Source organism: Hemiscyllium ocellatum, chromosome 24 (genome assembly GCF_020745735.1).
Source record: "Hemiscyllium ocellatum isolate sHemOce1 chromosome 24, sHemOce1.pat.X.cur, whole genome shotgun sequence".
Classification (NCBI taxonomy): Eukaryota; Metazoa; Chordata; class Chondrichthyes; order Orectolobiformes; family Hemiscylliidae; genus Hemiscyllium; species Hemiscyllium ocellatum.
This window is the reverse complement of record NC_083424.1, coordinates 458315-471458: the sequence shown is the minus strand read 5'-3', so window position 1 is coordinate 471458 and position 13144 is coordinate 458315. Positions and strand designations below refer to the sequence as shown.

At 46.9% G+C, this 13144-nt stretch overlaps 1 protein-coding gene across 8 annotated transcripts in view; it reads right to left on the bottom strand.

Moving 5' to 3' along the window:
• ncor2 (nuclear receptor corepressor 2) overlaps window positions 1-13144 on the bottom strand; it is a 246500-nt gene that overhangs the window by 81014 nt on the left and 152342 nt on the right. For all 8 annotated transcript variants that reach the window (XM_060843298.1, XM_060843304.1, XM_060843302.1 and 5 more), the window contains one exon: window positions 2629-2771. In XM_060843298.1, the coding sequence (XP_060699281.1) occupies window positions 2629-2771 (143 nt within the window). The remainder of the gene's footprint in view (window positions 1-2628; window positions 2772-13144) is intronic.

Here is a 13144-nt window from a genome sequence, read left to right as displayed (position 1 = left end):
GATTTGGGGCTCAGGGAAATGGGATGTGTGATAATGTGGGTGCACTGACTGACCCAGTTGACATTGCTCACTAACAGCAAATCCATTCCCTCACAGTTTTATTGGGGATCAGTTAGCTCAGTTGGCTGGACAGCTGGTTAGTGATGCCTAGTGATGCCAACAGCACAGGCTCAATTCCCACATTGGCTGAAGGACTCTCTTTGACAACATCTCCCCTCACCGGAGCATGGTGACTCTCTGGTTAAATCACCGGCATTGTCTCTCTCCAATGACAGGGCAGCCCCAGGGTCCTCTGGGTGGAGATGGAGGCCATTCACAATTGACTCTTTCTGATCCTGCCCCGATCATGATCAAAATCTGAACAGTGCATCACTGAAATTCTGTTTGACTTCACTCAAGGCCAAGCGCAGAATGGGACAGAGAATTAAAATTACAGGAAGCACTCAGTCACAGCAATATACAGCCTGAAAGGAGCCCAGTTCCTCAAACAATACGATTAAAGAATCTCCAAAGGTTGTTCCAAGCTGTTGTCGGCAAGGCAGCTGGGTGGGAGAGTCCAGAACATAACGGGACACTAGGAACCAGGTCATACAGCTGTGATGTTAGCAAGCACTACCTCATGGAAATATCTGAGGACATTTGTGATTGGTTTCCACACACAGTCGGTGATGATAAAGATCAACTGAAACTATCAAAACTGAGACGTTGGTTGGATCTGAAAGGAGGTGCTTAGAACCCTCTCTTACACTAGCCAAGGCCACAATGACCACACAAGGATATCTGGAAGAGAGATCTCAAGGTGATGGAGGTCAGAAATCCCCACTAATGATCCAAGTATCGGGTGACAAGCTTCAGGAGAGAGAGAGAGAAAAAAGAAATGACTAGACGATGGAAGAGAATCTGCTGGAGAGCGGCAAAGTAATCAGTCAATGCTAGTCCGACATCGTTCAGAAGGGAGTGCCAATCATGAGGAGAAAGTGAGGTCTGCAGATGCTGGAGATCAGAGCTGAAAATGTGTTGCTGGAAAAGCACAGCAGGTCAGGCAGCATTCAAGGAACAGGAGAATCGACGTTTCGGGCATGATTCCTGAAGAAGGGCTTATGCCCAAAACGTCGAATCTCCTGCTCCTTGGATGCTGCCTGACCTGCTGCGCTTTTCCAGCAACACATTTTCAGTGCCAATCATGAGTCTGCCTGAACACCCATAAATGATGATTTCCATTCCAGGAGTGATATTCAGCCTCTCCAGCTGGCTACAGGAACAAGCAGAGGCTATTGAGCCCCTCCAGCCTGTTACAGGAACAATAGATGCCAATAAGAACAACAATGAGATTGAAATATAGCCTAAACGCTCTCCTCGTGCTCCTGTGGGTTGGGCTGGGCTGGGTTGAGTTGGGTTGGGCTGGGCTGGGCTGGGTTGAGTTGGGTTGGGCTGGGCTGGGCTGGGCTGGGCTGGGCTGGGCTGGGTTGTGCTGGGCTGGGCTGGGCTGGGCTGGGCTGGGCTGGGTTGGGCTGGGCTGGGTTGGGCTGGGTTGGGCTGGGCTGGGTTGGGCTAGGCTGGGCTGGGGTGGGCTGGGCTGGGCTGGGCTGGGGTGCGTTGGGCTGGGGTGGGGTGGGGTGTGCTGGGGTGGGCTGGGCTGGGCTGGGTTGGGCTGGGGTGGGTGGGGTGGGCTGGGCTGGGTTGGGGTGGGATGGGGTGGGCTGGGGTGGGATGAGGTGGGCTGGGGTGGGTTGGGGTGGGTTGGGTTGGGCTGGGGTGGGTGGGGTGGGCTGGGCTGGGCTGGGGTGGGGTGGGCTGGGGTGGGCTGGGGTGGGCTGGGTTGGGCTGGGTTGGGCTGGGGTGGGCTGGGCTGGGCTGGGGTGGGCTGGGGTGGGCTGGGGTGGGCTGGGGTGGGTTGGGGTGGGCTGGGGTGGGCTGGGCTGGGCTGGGTTGGGCTGGGTTGGGCTGGGTTGGTCTGGGGTGGGTGGGGTGGGCTGGGCTGGGTTGGGCTAGGCTGGGCTGGGGTGGGCTGGGCTGGGTTGGGCTGGGCTGGGTTGGGCTGGGGTGGGTGGGGTGGGCTGGGGTGGGATGGGCTGGGCTGGGCTGGGCTGGGTTGGGCTGGGGTGGGTGGGGTGGGCTGGGGTGGGATGGGCTGGGGTGGGTGGGGTGGGGTGGGCTGGGCTGGGCTGGGATGAGGTGAGCAATTAGCTTTTGTCATCATTGAGTCCACACAATCTGAGACATTTCAGTTGGAGCAGGAGACTAGACGCTGTGACAGCTGCTTTAGTGTGAGGATCCCATTTACTCAGTGAGTTAGCATCACTCCATGTAGATTGCTGAATAACATGGAAACCAGGGAAACCTTTAACAAACATGGTGCTGGTTAGGGATGAAACTGGAGACTTCCCTCAAGGTCCAGCTGGATTTTATATGGAGTTAAAGTGGAACTGGTGTGAAGCAATTTGGAGCTGCTATAGGAGTTAAATCCAATTTACAACAGACAGTACAACATGATTGGACTCTGACAAAACATCAACTCCTCCTGTCTTTCTGAATGTTTGATGTTCCAGTGAAGTAGAAAGTGACTGGATGACTTTGGTTCGGTTCAGTACAGATCAGATCAGATCACTGGCTGCTTTCAGCCCTTACCATTCTCAGTCTGTGCTGCTGTAGGAGGGCATCCAGATTGTGACGTCTTTTGTAGTTAAAGTAGAAATTTTTACACTGAGCCTCCGTCTTGGAACTCACCATCTTGGCAATAGCTGCCCAGCCACGGCCATGTTCAACAAGACCTGAAATGGAAATTCATAAAAGATTAGAATCTGCAGCTGGCAAACTCTCCAGTGTTCAACCAAATAAAAAGCGTGTGAAAGCTGGAGATGGAATCTGTTACAGAAAATATCACAGACATCAATCTCCTTGTACGACATGCTAGTGATTTAATGTTACACACTTGCACTCACAGACAGTCCTTCACTTATGTCCCCTCCCCTCCACTACTCGACGTCTCTCCTTCAGCTGTCATCAATTCATCACTTCCCACTGAGTGGGTCCCAGCCACAAACAGAACTGGTTTGAAGTTTCAGCTTCCTCCTTCTCAGTCCAGATTCAGAGACAATCTCTCAGTGGAACAGCTCGTCATGATTTCAGTGTGGCATGTGTCCAAATTCAGCTCCATTTGGATCCCTTCTCCTCCCAGAGTCACTCCCCCTTTATACAGAGAGATCATTCGTAACCTGCATGTAACTCGTTGACAATGCCACTAACTGGGTGTGTAAGTTGTAACCGAGAGGCGAAGCTGTGAAGCGAGAGAGGGGAGAGGGAGGTTTCTACTCCACGGGAGCAATATTAAAGGTTACTCACATGATAGAAAGCAGTGAGGAGCCAATCAGCTGAGGGAGACCACAGAAACTCAGAATTGCTTCACTTCAAAAGCAGAACTGGCTTCTCTCTGGCACAGAGAGAAATTATTTAGAAATTATTTCACCATGTTAATATGATAGCTATATTTAAGTAGGGAGGTTGTATAAGTCCACGGAACCAACTGAACGTCAGTGCAAGGAAAGATAATGGAACTGTATCAAGAGGAACATCGAAACATCCCGAAACTGAAGACGTCATCGCTTGACGGCATAGATTTGAGAAGGGAAAATTATGTTTTCAGTAACCTTAATAAATTCTTTGAAGAGGTAACACAGATAGATAAGACTCAAATGGAGGGCAAGCTGGCTACAAATCAGAAAACAAAGCAGAAGTTAAGAAGGAGTTACTTAGATTGATGTTACTTCAATGAAAGTGATATTCCACAAGATTTCTACAAGGTACATGGTTATTTAAAATGTTGAGGGTTTGTGGGTTAGAAGCAGCTTCCAAAGAGAGACTGGGCTATATACTGCTAACCCCCTCTCTGTTCCATTAGTCCTCTGTGCATCAACTCCGTTACCCCTCTCTCTTACCCCTGCTCCCAGTTCTCCTGTCCCATTATTCCCTCTCCTTGTTACCCCTTTCTCTATTACCCTTTCCTATTAACCTCTCCTCCCCATTATTTCACCTTCCTGTTACCACCCCTCTCCACTGCCCCCTCCTCCCTCTCCAGATGTGGAGTTTTTCTGGAAGGACAGTGTATAAATGGTCATTATGGAAATGATGGGACCCAGTCAGACGCTCTATGATAGAAGTCCCTACCAAAGGTCTGTGTGGCGATGGAGTACAGTGTTATTATAGCAACATGTTGTGAAAGTGCTCACAGTCCCTTCAATAAGGATCTGAACTGGCCAATGCTGTCCAGAAGTGGAATTAAACAAACATGCAACACATTAACCTTTGTCCTTTGACAGAGATGAGTTAAAGTGAAAGGATGAGATATTCCAATTCATCAGTAGGCCTTTTTAAAATGTTTCCCAACCTCTCCCTTCCCTCTTTAGCCACTCACTCTCTCCCATCACATCCATTCCCTTGCTCTCCCAATGTCTCTCCTCCCTCTCACTGCTCCTCCTTCCACACTCAAAGAACTCGTAGAAATGGCTGCAGGAGGAGCTTCGAGCCTCGAGTCATTTGGCCCTTTGACCTGCACCACCTGATCACAGCTGATCATGCAGTCTCGATGTCCCATTGCTGCTTCCTCCCCTTACCCCTCGATCCTTTTAGCCATGTACAGCTCCCTCTTGAATCTAACTAATGAATTGCCCCAACAGCTTCCTGTGGGAGAGAATTCCACAGGTTCATAACTCGGAGTGAAGACCTTCTTCCACATCTCAGTCCTGAATGGTCTACCCCTTATTCTTAGACTGTGACCCCCTCGTTCTGGACTTCCCCAACATCAGGAACATTCTTCCCACGTCTAGTCTGTCCAGTCCCATCAGGATTTTATATATTTCTATGAGAACCCACACACCCCCCACCCCATCATTCTTCTAAATTCCAGTCAGTAAAAGCTCAGTTGATCCAGTCTTTCCTCATGTCAGTCCTGCCATCCCGGGAATCAGTCTGGGGAACCTTCACTGGGCTCCCTCAATAGCAGCAATGTTCTGCAGACGAGGAGGCCAACACTGCACACAAGACTCAAGCTGTGGTCTCACCAAGGCCCTGTATAACTGCAGCAAGACATCCCTATCCCTATATTCAAATCCTCTCACTATGAAGGCCAGCATGCCATTAGCTTTCAGTGACTGTTCTGTCATGATACCCAGGTCTCATTGCACCTCACCTTTTCCTAAACTGCCACCATTCAGATACTAATCTGCCTTCCTGTTGTTGCCAAAGTGAATAACATCACATTATAATTCATTTGCCAAGTATTTTCCCACTCAGCCAGTCTGTCCAAGTCACTCTGCAGTCTCTTAGCACCCTTCTTTATAAATGATCGAGAGTAGATTGATGGGGTGGTAAACGCCGGGTTGGATTTATCCTGTTTGTTATGTACAGGACATACCTGGGCAATTTTCCACATTGTCAGGTAAATGCCAGTGTTGTAGCTGTACTAGAACAACGTGGCTAGGGGAGTGGCAAGTTCGGGAGGACACGTCTTCAGTCCTATTGCCAGAATATTGTCAGGGTCCATGGCCTTTGCAGTATTCAGTGTCTCCCACCATTTCTTGATATCACATGGAGTAAACTGAATTGGCTGAAGACTGGTGTCTGTGACGCTGGTGACCACTGGAGGAGGCTGAGATGGATCATCCACTCGGCATTTCTGGCTGACGATTGATGCAAATGCTCGAGCATTACCTTTTACACGGATGTGCTGGGCTCCTCCATCACTGAGGAGGGGGATATTTGTGGAGCCTCCTCCTCCAGTGAGTTGTTTAACTGTCCACCATCATTCACGACTCAATGTGGCAGGACCGCAGAGCTTAGATCTGATCCACTGATCATGGGATTGCTTAGCTCTGTCTATCACTTACTTCTACGCTGCTAGACTTGTCAGTAGCCCTGTTTGGTAGCTTCATCAGGTTGACACCTCATTTTCAGCGATGGCTGGTGCTGCTCCTGCCATGCCCTCCTGCACTCTCCATTGAACCAGGATTGATCTCCTGGCTTGACAGTAATGGTTGAGTGGGGGATATGTTGGGTCATGAGGTTACAGATTGTGCTGGAATACAATTCTGCTGTGGGCAGCACGGTGGCTCAGTGGTTAGCACTGCTGCCTCACAGCGCCAGTGTCCCAGTTCAATTCCAGCCTTGGACGACTGTCTGTATGGAGTTTGTACATTCTCCCCGTGTCTGCGTGGGTTTCCTCTGGGTGCTGCGGTTTCCTCCCACATTCCAAAGATGTGCTGGTTAGGTGAATTGGCCATGCTAAATTGTCCATAGTTGTTGAGGTGCATTAGTCAGAGGGAGGCGGGTTACTCTTCGGAGGGTTGGCGTGGACTTGTTGGGCTGAAGGGCCTGTTTTCACAGTATAGGCAATCTAATCTAATTAGAGTCTAGATCAGAGTGGTGCTGGAAAAGCACAACAGATCAGGCGGCATCCGAGGACCAGGAAAATCGACGTTTCGGACAAAGACCCTTCATCAGGAATGACTGTAATTCTGCTGCTGTTGATGGCCAGCAGTGCCTCATGGATGTCCTGCCTTGAGTTCCTAGATCTGTTTGAAGTCTGTTCCATTGAGCACAGTGATGGTGCCACACAACACGCTGGAGGGCATTCTCAATGTGAATCAATGCGGTGATCACTCTTCCCGATCCTGTCATGGACAGATACCAATCTGCCAGCTGCAGATGTGTGGATGAGGCTAAGTATGTTTTTACCTGACTGTTCCCTCACCGCCTGCCACAGACCAGTCCAGCAGCGATGCTCTTTAGGACCCGACCAGCTCGATCAGTAATGCTGCTGCCCAGCCACTCTTGGTGGTGGACAGTGAAATCCCCAGCCAGATACATTCTGTGTCCTTTCCACCCTCAGTGCTTCCTCCAAGTGTTGATCAACATCGAGGAGTCCTGATTCATCAGCCAGGGCGAGGACGGTACGTGGTAATCAGCAAGAGGTTTCCTTGTCCATGTTTAATCTAAAGCTGGGGTCCAGAGTCAATGTTGAGGATTCCTAAGACAACTCCCTCCCTACTGTATCCCACTGTGCCACCTCCTCTGCTGAGTCTACCCTGCCAGTGGGACGGGTTGGTGATGGTGTGCCTGGGACATTGCCTGTAAGGTATGATTCTGTGACTATGACTATGGCGGGCTGCTGCTTGGTAAGTCTGTGAGACATCTTTTCCAGTATTTGCACTAGACCGCAGGTGTTAATGAGGAGGACTTTGTAGGGTCGACAGGGCTGTTTCGGTGTTGCCTTTTCCAGTGCCTAGGTTGATGCCACATCATCCGTCAGTTTCGTTTCTTTGAGACTTTGTAATGATTGATACAACTGAGTGGCTTGCAAGGCCATTTCCGAGGGCAAATGAGACTCAACCACATTGCTTTGGGTATGGAGTCACATGCAGGCCAGACAAGTTAAGGGATGGCAGATTTTCTTACTGAAGGACATCAGTGAACCAGACGGGTTTTTCTGACAATTAACAATGATTTCATGGACATCATTAGATTCTTAATTCCAGATAATTTATTTTATTGAATTCAAATTCCACTATCTGCCGTGATAGGATTCAAACCCAGGTCCTCAAAACATGAGCCGAATTTCTGGATTCATAGTCTCATGATAATACCACTAGGAGAAAGTGAGGACTGCAGATGCAGAGGAGCAGGATGCTTTAACTGCCTGAAGGACAGTTCCTGCTCCTTGGATGCTGCCTGACCTGCTGTGCTTTTCCAGCACCACACTTTTTGACTCTTGATAATAGTACTAGGCCATCACCTCTGATCTGAAATCACTTCCTACATAATTTACAAACAGACTGAGTTTAATCAATTTCCGCCATGTATTTGCTTCCTGAATTGCACAGGCCCCAGGTCCCAAAGTGAGAGAGAGTCTGTGTGTGTGTGTGTGTGTGTGTGTGTGTGTGTGTGTGTGTGTGTGTGTGTGTGTGTGTGTGTGTGTGACAGACAGACAGACAGACAGACAGACAGAGAGTGTGTATGAGAGACAGAGAGAGTGAAAGTGAGTAAGAGAGTGAGAGAGAGTGAGAGTGAGAGTGAGAAACAGAGAGCACAGGAGCAGGTGGGGGGGGAAGAGAGAGAGAGAGAGAGATAGAGAGATAGGGGGAGACAGAGAGGGGGGAGGCAGAAAGTGGGGTGGATGGTGGGAGAGGGAAAGAAAAGGTCAAACAGGGAGAGGGGGGGGGGGTTATTGTGGGAAGACATCTTTCTATATTCCTGCATCTTCACACATTATCTGAAATACTTGACATACATCCCAGAGAATTCCATACCACATGGAACTGATGGCTTGAGGTTAGTTGCTGCTTTCTGTATGATATTTAGAGACAGGCTGATAGCGAGAGTGTTGATAGTGAGAGACGATCAAGGGCTGACTCTCTCAATTTGTAGACATTGAGAAACTGCACTGAACGCTGGCCACTCCCTCAGGGTTTAGTCAGAACCCAGAAGTTCATTGACCCAGTTTCACTGATGACACTGGCCAAGCATCTGATGCTTTAACTGCTTGGAGGAGACAACTTCTCCAGAATCAATCCCACTGTGACCGCGACCCAACAGAATGGAATATGGACTGAAATTGGCTGTGGAAGGACACTGTACAACCATGTCCCGAGAAGTAAATCCTAACTACTGGCTAGCACCTCACCCTAAAGAAGTCGATGTTCAGGTACTAACCTTGTACTGAAGTGAATGAGCAGACAGGTAGACAGATGGACAGAATGATCAACTGGATCTGTGTAACTTGGCTAAGTCTTATCAGCATTAGGAGTTTTTGAAGGATTTGTCACTGAGACCTAGCAAATTCTCTCATTATGTCTTACCAAATTCACCTCATTAATTACTAACACCCTCCAATGGCACCTCTCATATCTGTTTTCTGCCTGAATTTAACAGATACGATTCCCAGAACAACTCACCACTCTGTCCCTATCCCAGAACTCATTGACATTCCTTGCACCCACATCATCTTTAAAAGCTCGTTGCGCACCCAGTAAAGTACCGTTAGTCTACAGTTGCTCTGCATTGTTGCTGACATTTTCCCAGGGCGTAGCAAACAGGGAACTTGGTTCCTCGCTTTGCAGACAGGGTTCTGGAGATCTATTTAGTTGGAGTGGTGCCAATGTGGAACTTCCTCCTTCCATAAGACCTGCAGTGGAGGTCATGACAGCAGATTTGCCAGCTTGCTCTGAGATGACTCCCTGGGATAAAACAGTCTCTCCCACCTGGAGGAATGCTGTGCAGTGTAGGAGAGGCAGTATCCTACTCTGCTCCATCAGACTAAGGACCAGCATCATCTCTTTTGATACCTCACACTCACTCACTCTCCACTACTCTACTCACTTCCCTTCAAGGATAATGCTTTAATATTCTTACTATTGCTTGCAACACCTTCCCTGCTCACTTTCACCCACCCCAATCTCTGTCATCACTAACTCCACTTGGTATCTATACTCCTTACACATATGCACCAGCAGTACAGGCAATTGTGCTGTAATGCCATCGTTGCGTTCCACCAAAACCACACTTAACAGAAAATCGCTTAATAGAAATAATGGGGCCTACAGGAAAAGTGGGGTCAGGGCAGACCAGCAAAAAATATGACTCATGAGCCCTCAAATATCACCCAAACACCTAACAGCAAGTATAGCACAGCCCGAATGTAGGTATAAATCATATTTAACAATGAGACATAAGTACATTTAATACAGTACGTTTAAAAAATACTGTTAATGCAGGAGGTCATGGTGTGTAAGGTAGACTCCCTTATTCCTGTAAAGTGAGCTATATCACACATTCTCTCCTTATACTTTACAGTATCTATCTTCTCTTCCTTTACAGTCTTTCTTTTGTGTTCACCGCCCACAATTTTATCACCAGGATGCTTCTGCTAAGATTCTTGTCACAATGCTGCTCCATATTTTTTCAAAAAAGGGATAATCAATGAGTATTGTACCTTTCATAGGAAACTGCTCAATGTATGTCTCTCAGAAAGTCATTCTATCAGGAGCTGACACCGGTGAATGCGTAGAATGAAGCGTGCAAAACAAACACTGCTAGAATTGCATTATTGCGTTCTCCAAACACCCATTCCTTAATTTCTCAGCAACGTTATAAGCAAATTGCGCTGCCAGAACATGCATTATCCTAGTTTTAGAGTGAATGCCCAGCGGTCCCTTAAGGTATCAGGGCAGGTGGATAATGTTGCTAAGGTGGCATCTAGGATCTTGACTTCTGTGACTGAGGCATTCAGTACAAGAGCAGGGAGGTGCTATTGGAACTGTATAAAACATCAATTAGGCCACAGCTAGAGTACAGTGTGCAATTCTGGATTCCACATTATAGGAGGGATGTGACAGCTCTGGATGGAGTGCGGAGGAGATTTACCAGCATGTTACCTGGGCTGGAGAGTTTCAGTGATGAAGAGAGATTGGACAGACTGTGGTTGTTTTCTTGGAGAGAGGAGATTGAGAGGGGACATGTTGAAGATGTATATAATTATGAGGGACATACATAGGGTCGACAGGAGTGAACATTTCCCCATGATGGAGGGTTCAATGAACAGGGGCATAGTTAAGGGGTAGGAGGTTTAGAGGAATTGGGAGAAAAAACATTTTCACCCAGAGGGTGATGGAATCTGGAACTGACTGCATGTGTGTCTGTGGGGTGGGTGTGGGGTGGGTGTGAGGTGGGTGGGGTTGGAGGAAGCCAGAAAGCGTCATAATACTAAAGAGGTATTTCTATATGTCCCTGTACAAGGCAGACAGGGCTTTGAGTCAAGTTCTGGGAAATGGAATTAAAATAATGAGGTGTTTGTTTATGATCAGCACAGGCTTAATGGGCTTTTTTCTGTGCTATCCTTCTGTATGACTCTACGACTGGTGTTATGGTCTGTAAACACCTTGTTGTTTTATCTGTCTTTGCCTGTCTGTATGCGGGTGTATGGGGCAGTTTGTAACCAAATTAGAGTAATTTCTTTATGATAAATAAGTAATCTTTTGAAGTACAAAAGCCTGGTTCATGATTTCTGCCAACCTGGGTAAAGGGCAGGCAGGTTAGGGAATTCTGCAAATTTTGGAGATGACCAGAGTCTGACTCTATCTCCAGCAGAGTGGGGGAGTGAGACAGTTGAGGGGGGACGGGGCAAGTGTTAAATTGAATAAAGGAAATTATGAAGGCACGAGGCAGAGTTGGCTGAAAATACATTAAAATGCACTCCTTAGGGAATGGACAGTCTGTAAAGAACCATGAATGGATTACAGCTACTTTCCTTCAACATGCTGTCACTAAAGGGTTAAACAATGTTAAAAGAAAGGACTTCTAAGAAGTGGCCAGAATTAGTAATAAAACGGACAATTAGCTTTCTCATCATGCAGCAAAAGATGAACATGAAGTTGATAAAAGGAAAAGAAGAACAAAATATGAATGTCGTCTGGCAAAAAGGCACAGACTGTAAAAACTTCTACAGGTATGTAAATAGACAAATATAGGGTCCATTAAATACAGAGTCAGGAGAATTTATAACAAGGAAGAAAGAAATGGCGGAGAAGCTAAAGGACCATTTTTTGTCCCCTTTCACAGAGGAAGATGCATGAAATCTCCCAGACACAGGGATCCAGGTGACTAGGGAGAATGAGAGATCAACAAGAATTAGAAATCTGTAAGGAGGCTGCAGTGGGGAAATGAATGGGATTGAAAGGTGATAATTCCCTTGGATCTGACATGCTGCTGAAGGAAGTGGCCATAAAGATAGTCGATGCTTTGTTGATTTACTTCCAAAATTCTGTAAATTCTGGAACAATTCCTCCAGATTGGAAGCTGCAAATTTCAGTCCACTGTTTAAGCAAGGAGCGAGGGAGAAAACAGGGAACTACAGATCCGTCAGCCTTACATCAGGGAAGGGTCGGTTATGTCAGTTGGCCTGACAGCTGGTTTGTGATCCAAAGTGACCGATAGCATGGGTTCAATTCCTGTGCCAGCTGAGGTCACCAGGAAAGTCCTGTCTTCTCAACCATACCCACTGCCTGAAGAGGGGGGATCCCCAGGTTAACCACCATGTAGTGAGAGCAACCCTATGGTCCTCTGGGACTATGGTGACAATGAGGAAAATGCTCAAATTTATAATAAAGGTTGTGATAAATGGATATTTGACTAAATCGATCTGACTGGGCACAGTCAATATGGGTTTGTGAAGAGAAAATCATATCGGACAAATTTACTGGAGTTTGATGTCCAAGGACAGTATTTAATCAAAATTAAAGCATACAAGGCAGACAGATGATTGGGATTATATTTTACAAAAAACAGTGATCACTAAAAAAATTAATGAAAGGGAGAAAATTGATTATGAAAGTAAATTGGCAAGAAATATAAAAACAAACAGTAAGAGCTTCTCTGGGTATATTAAAAGATAGTAGCTACAGTAAATGTGGAATCCTTGGAGGATGTAACTGTGGAATTCTTAACAAGAACATAGAAATGGCAGTTAATTTAAACCAACATTTTGTAACAGTTTCCACGGTGGATTCACTGTAAACACCCCAAAGATAACAGATCAATGAGGTGTTAATGGGAGGAAAGACCCTGCAACAGTCTCTATCGTGAGGGACAAGTTATTTGACAAATTAATGGGACTAAAGGCAGATAAATGCCTGGGATCTGATGGCCTGCATCCAAAGGTTTTAAAGAAGGCGGCTGCAAGGATAGTGGAGGCATTGATCAATATATTCCTGAACTCACTGGATTCCAAGAGGGTTCCATTAGATTGGAAAACTGCTAATGTGACACCCATGTTCAAGAAGAGAGGGAAACAAAAAATAGGAAAATGAGTTTTGAGAAGATTTGGAGCTCATGTTGAGGTTCTGAATGTAGGTTTGCTCGCTGAGCTGGAAGGTTTGTTTTCAGATGTTTCATCACTATGTTAGGTAACATCTTCAGTGAGCCTCCAGATGGAGCACTGGTGGTGAAGCCAGCTTTCTATTTATATGTTTGAGTTTTCTTGGGTCAGTGATGTCATTTCCTGTGGTGACATCATTTCTTATGGTGGTGTCATTTCCTGTTTTTTTCTCAGGGTAGTAAATGGGATCCAACTCAATGTGTTTGTTGATAGAGTTCCGGT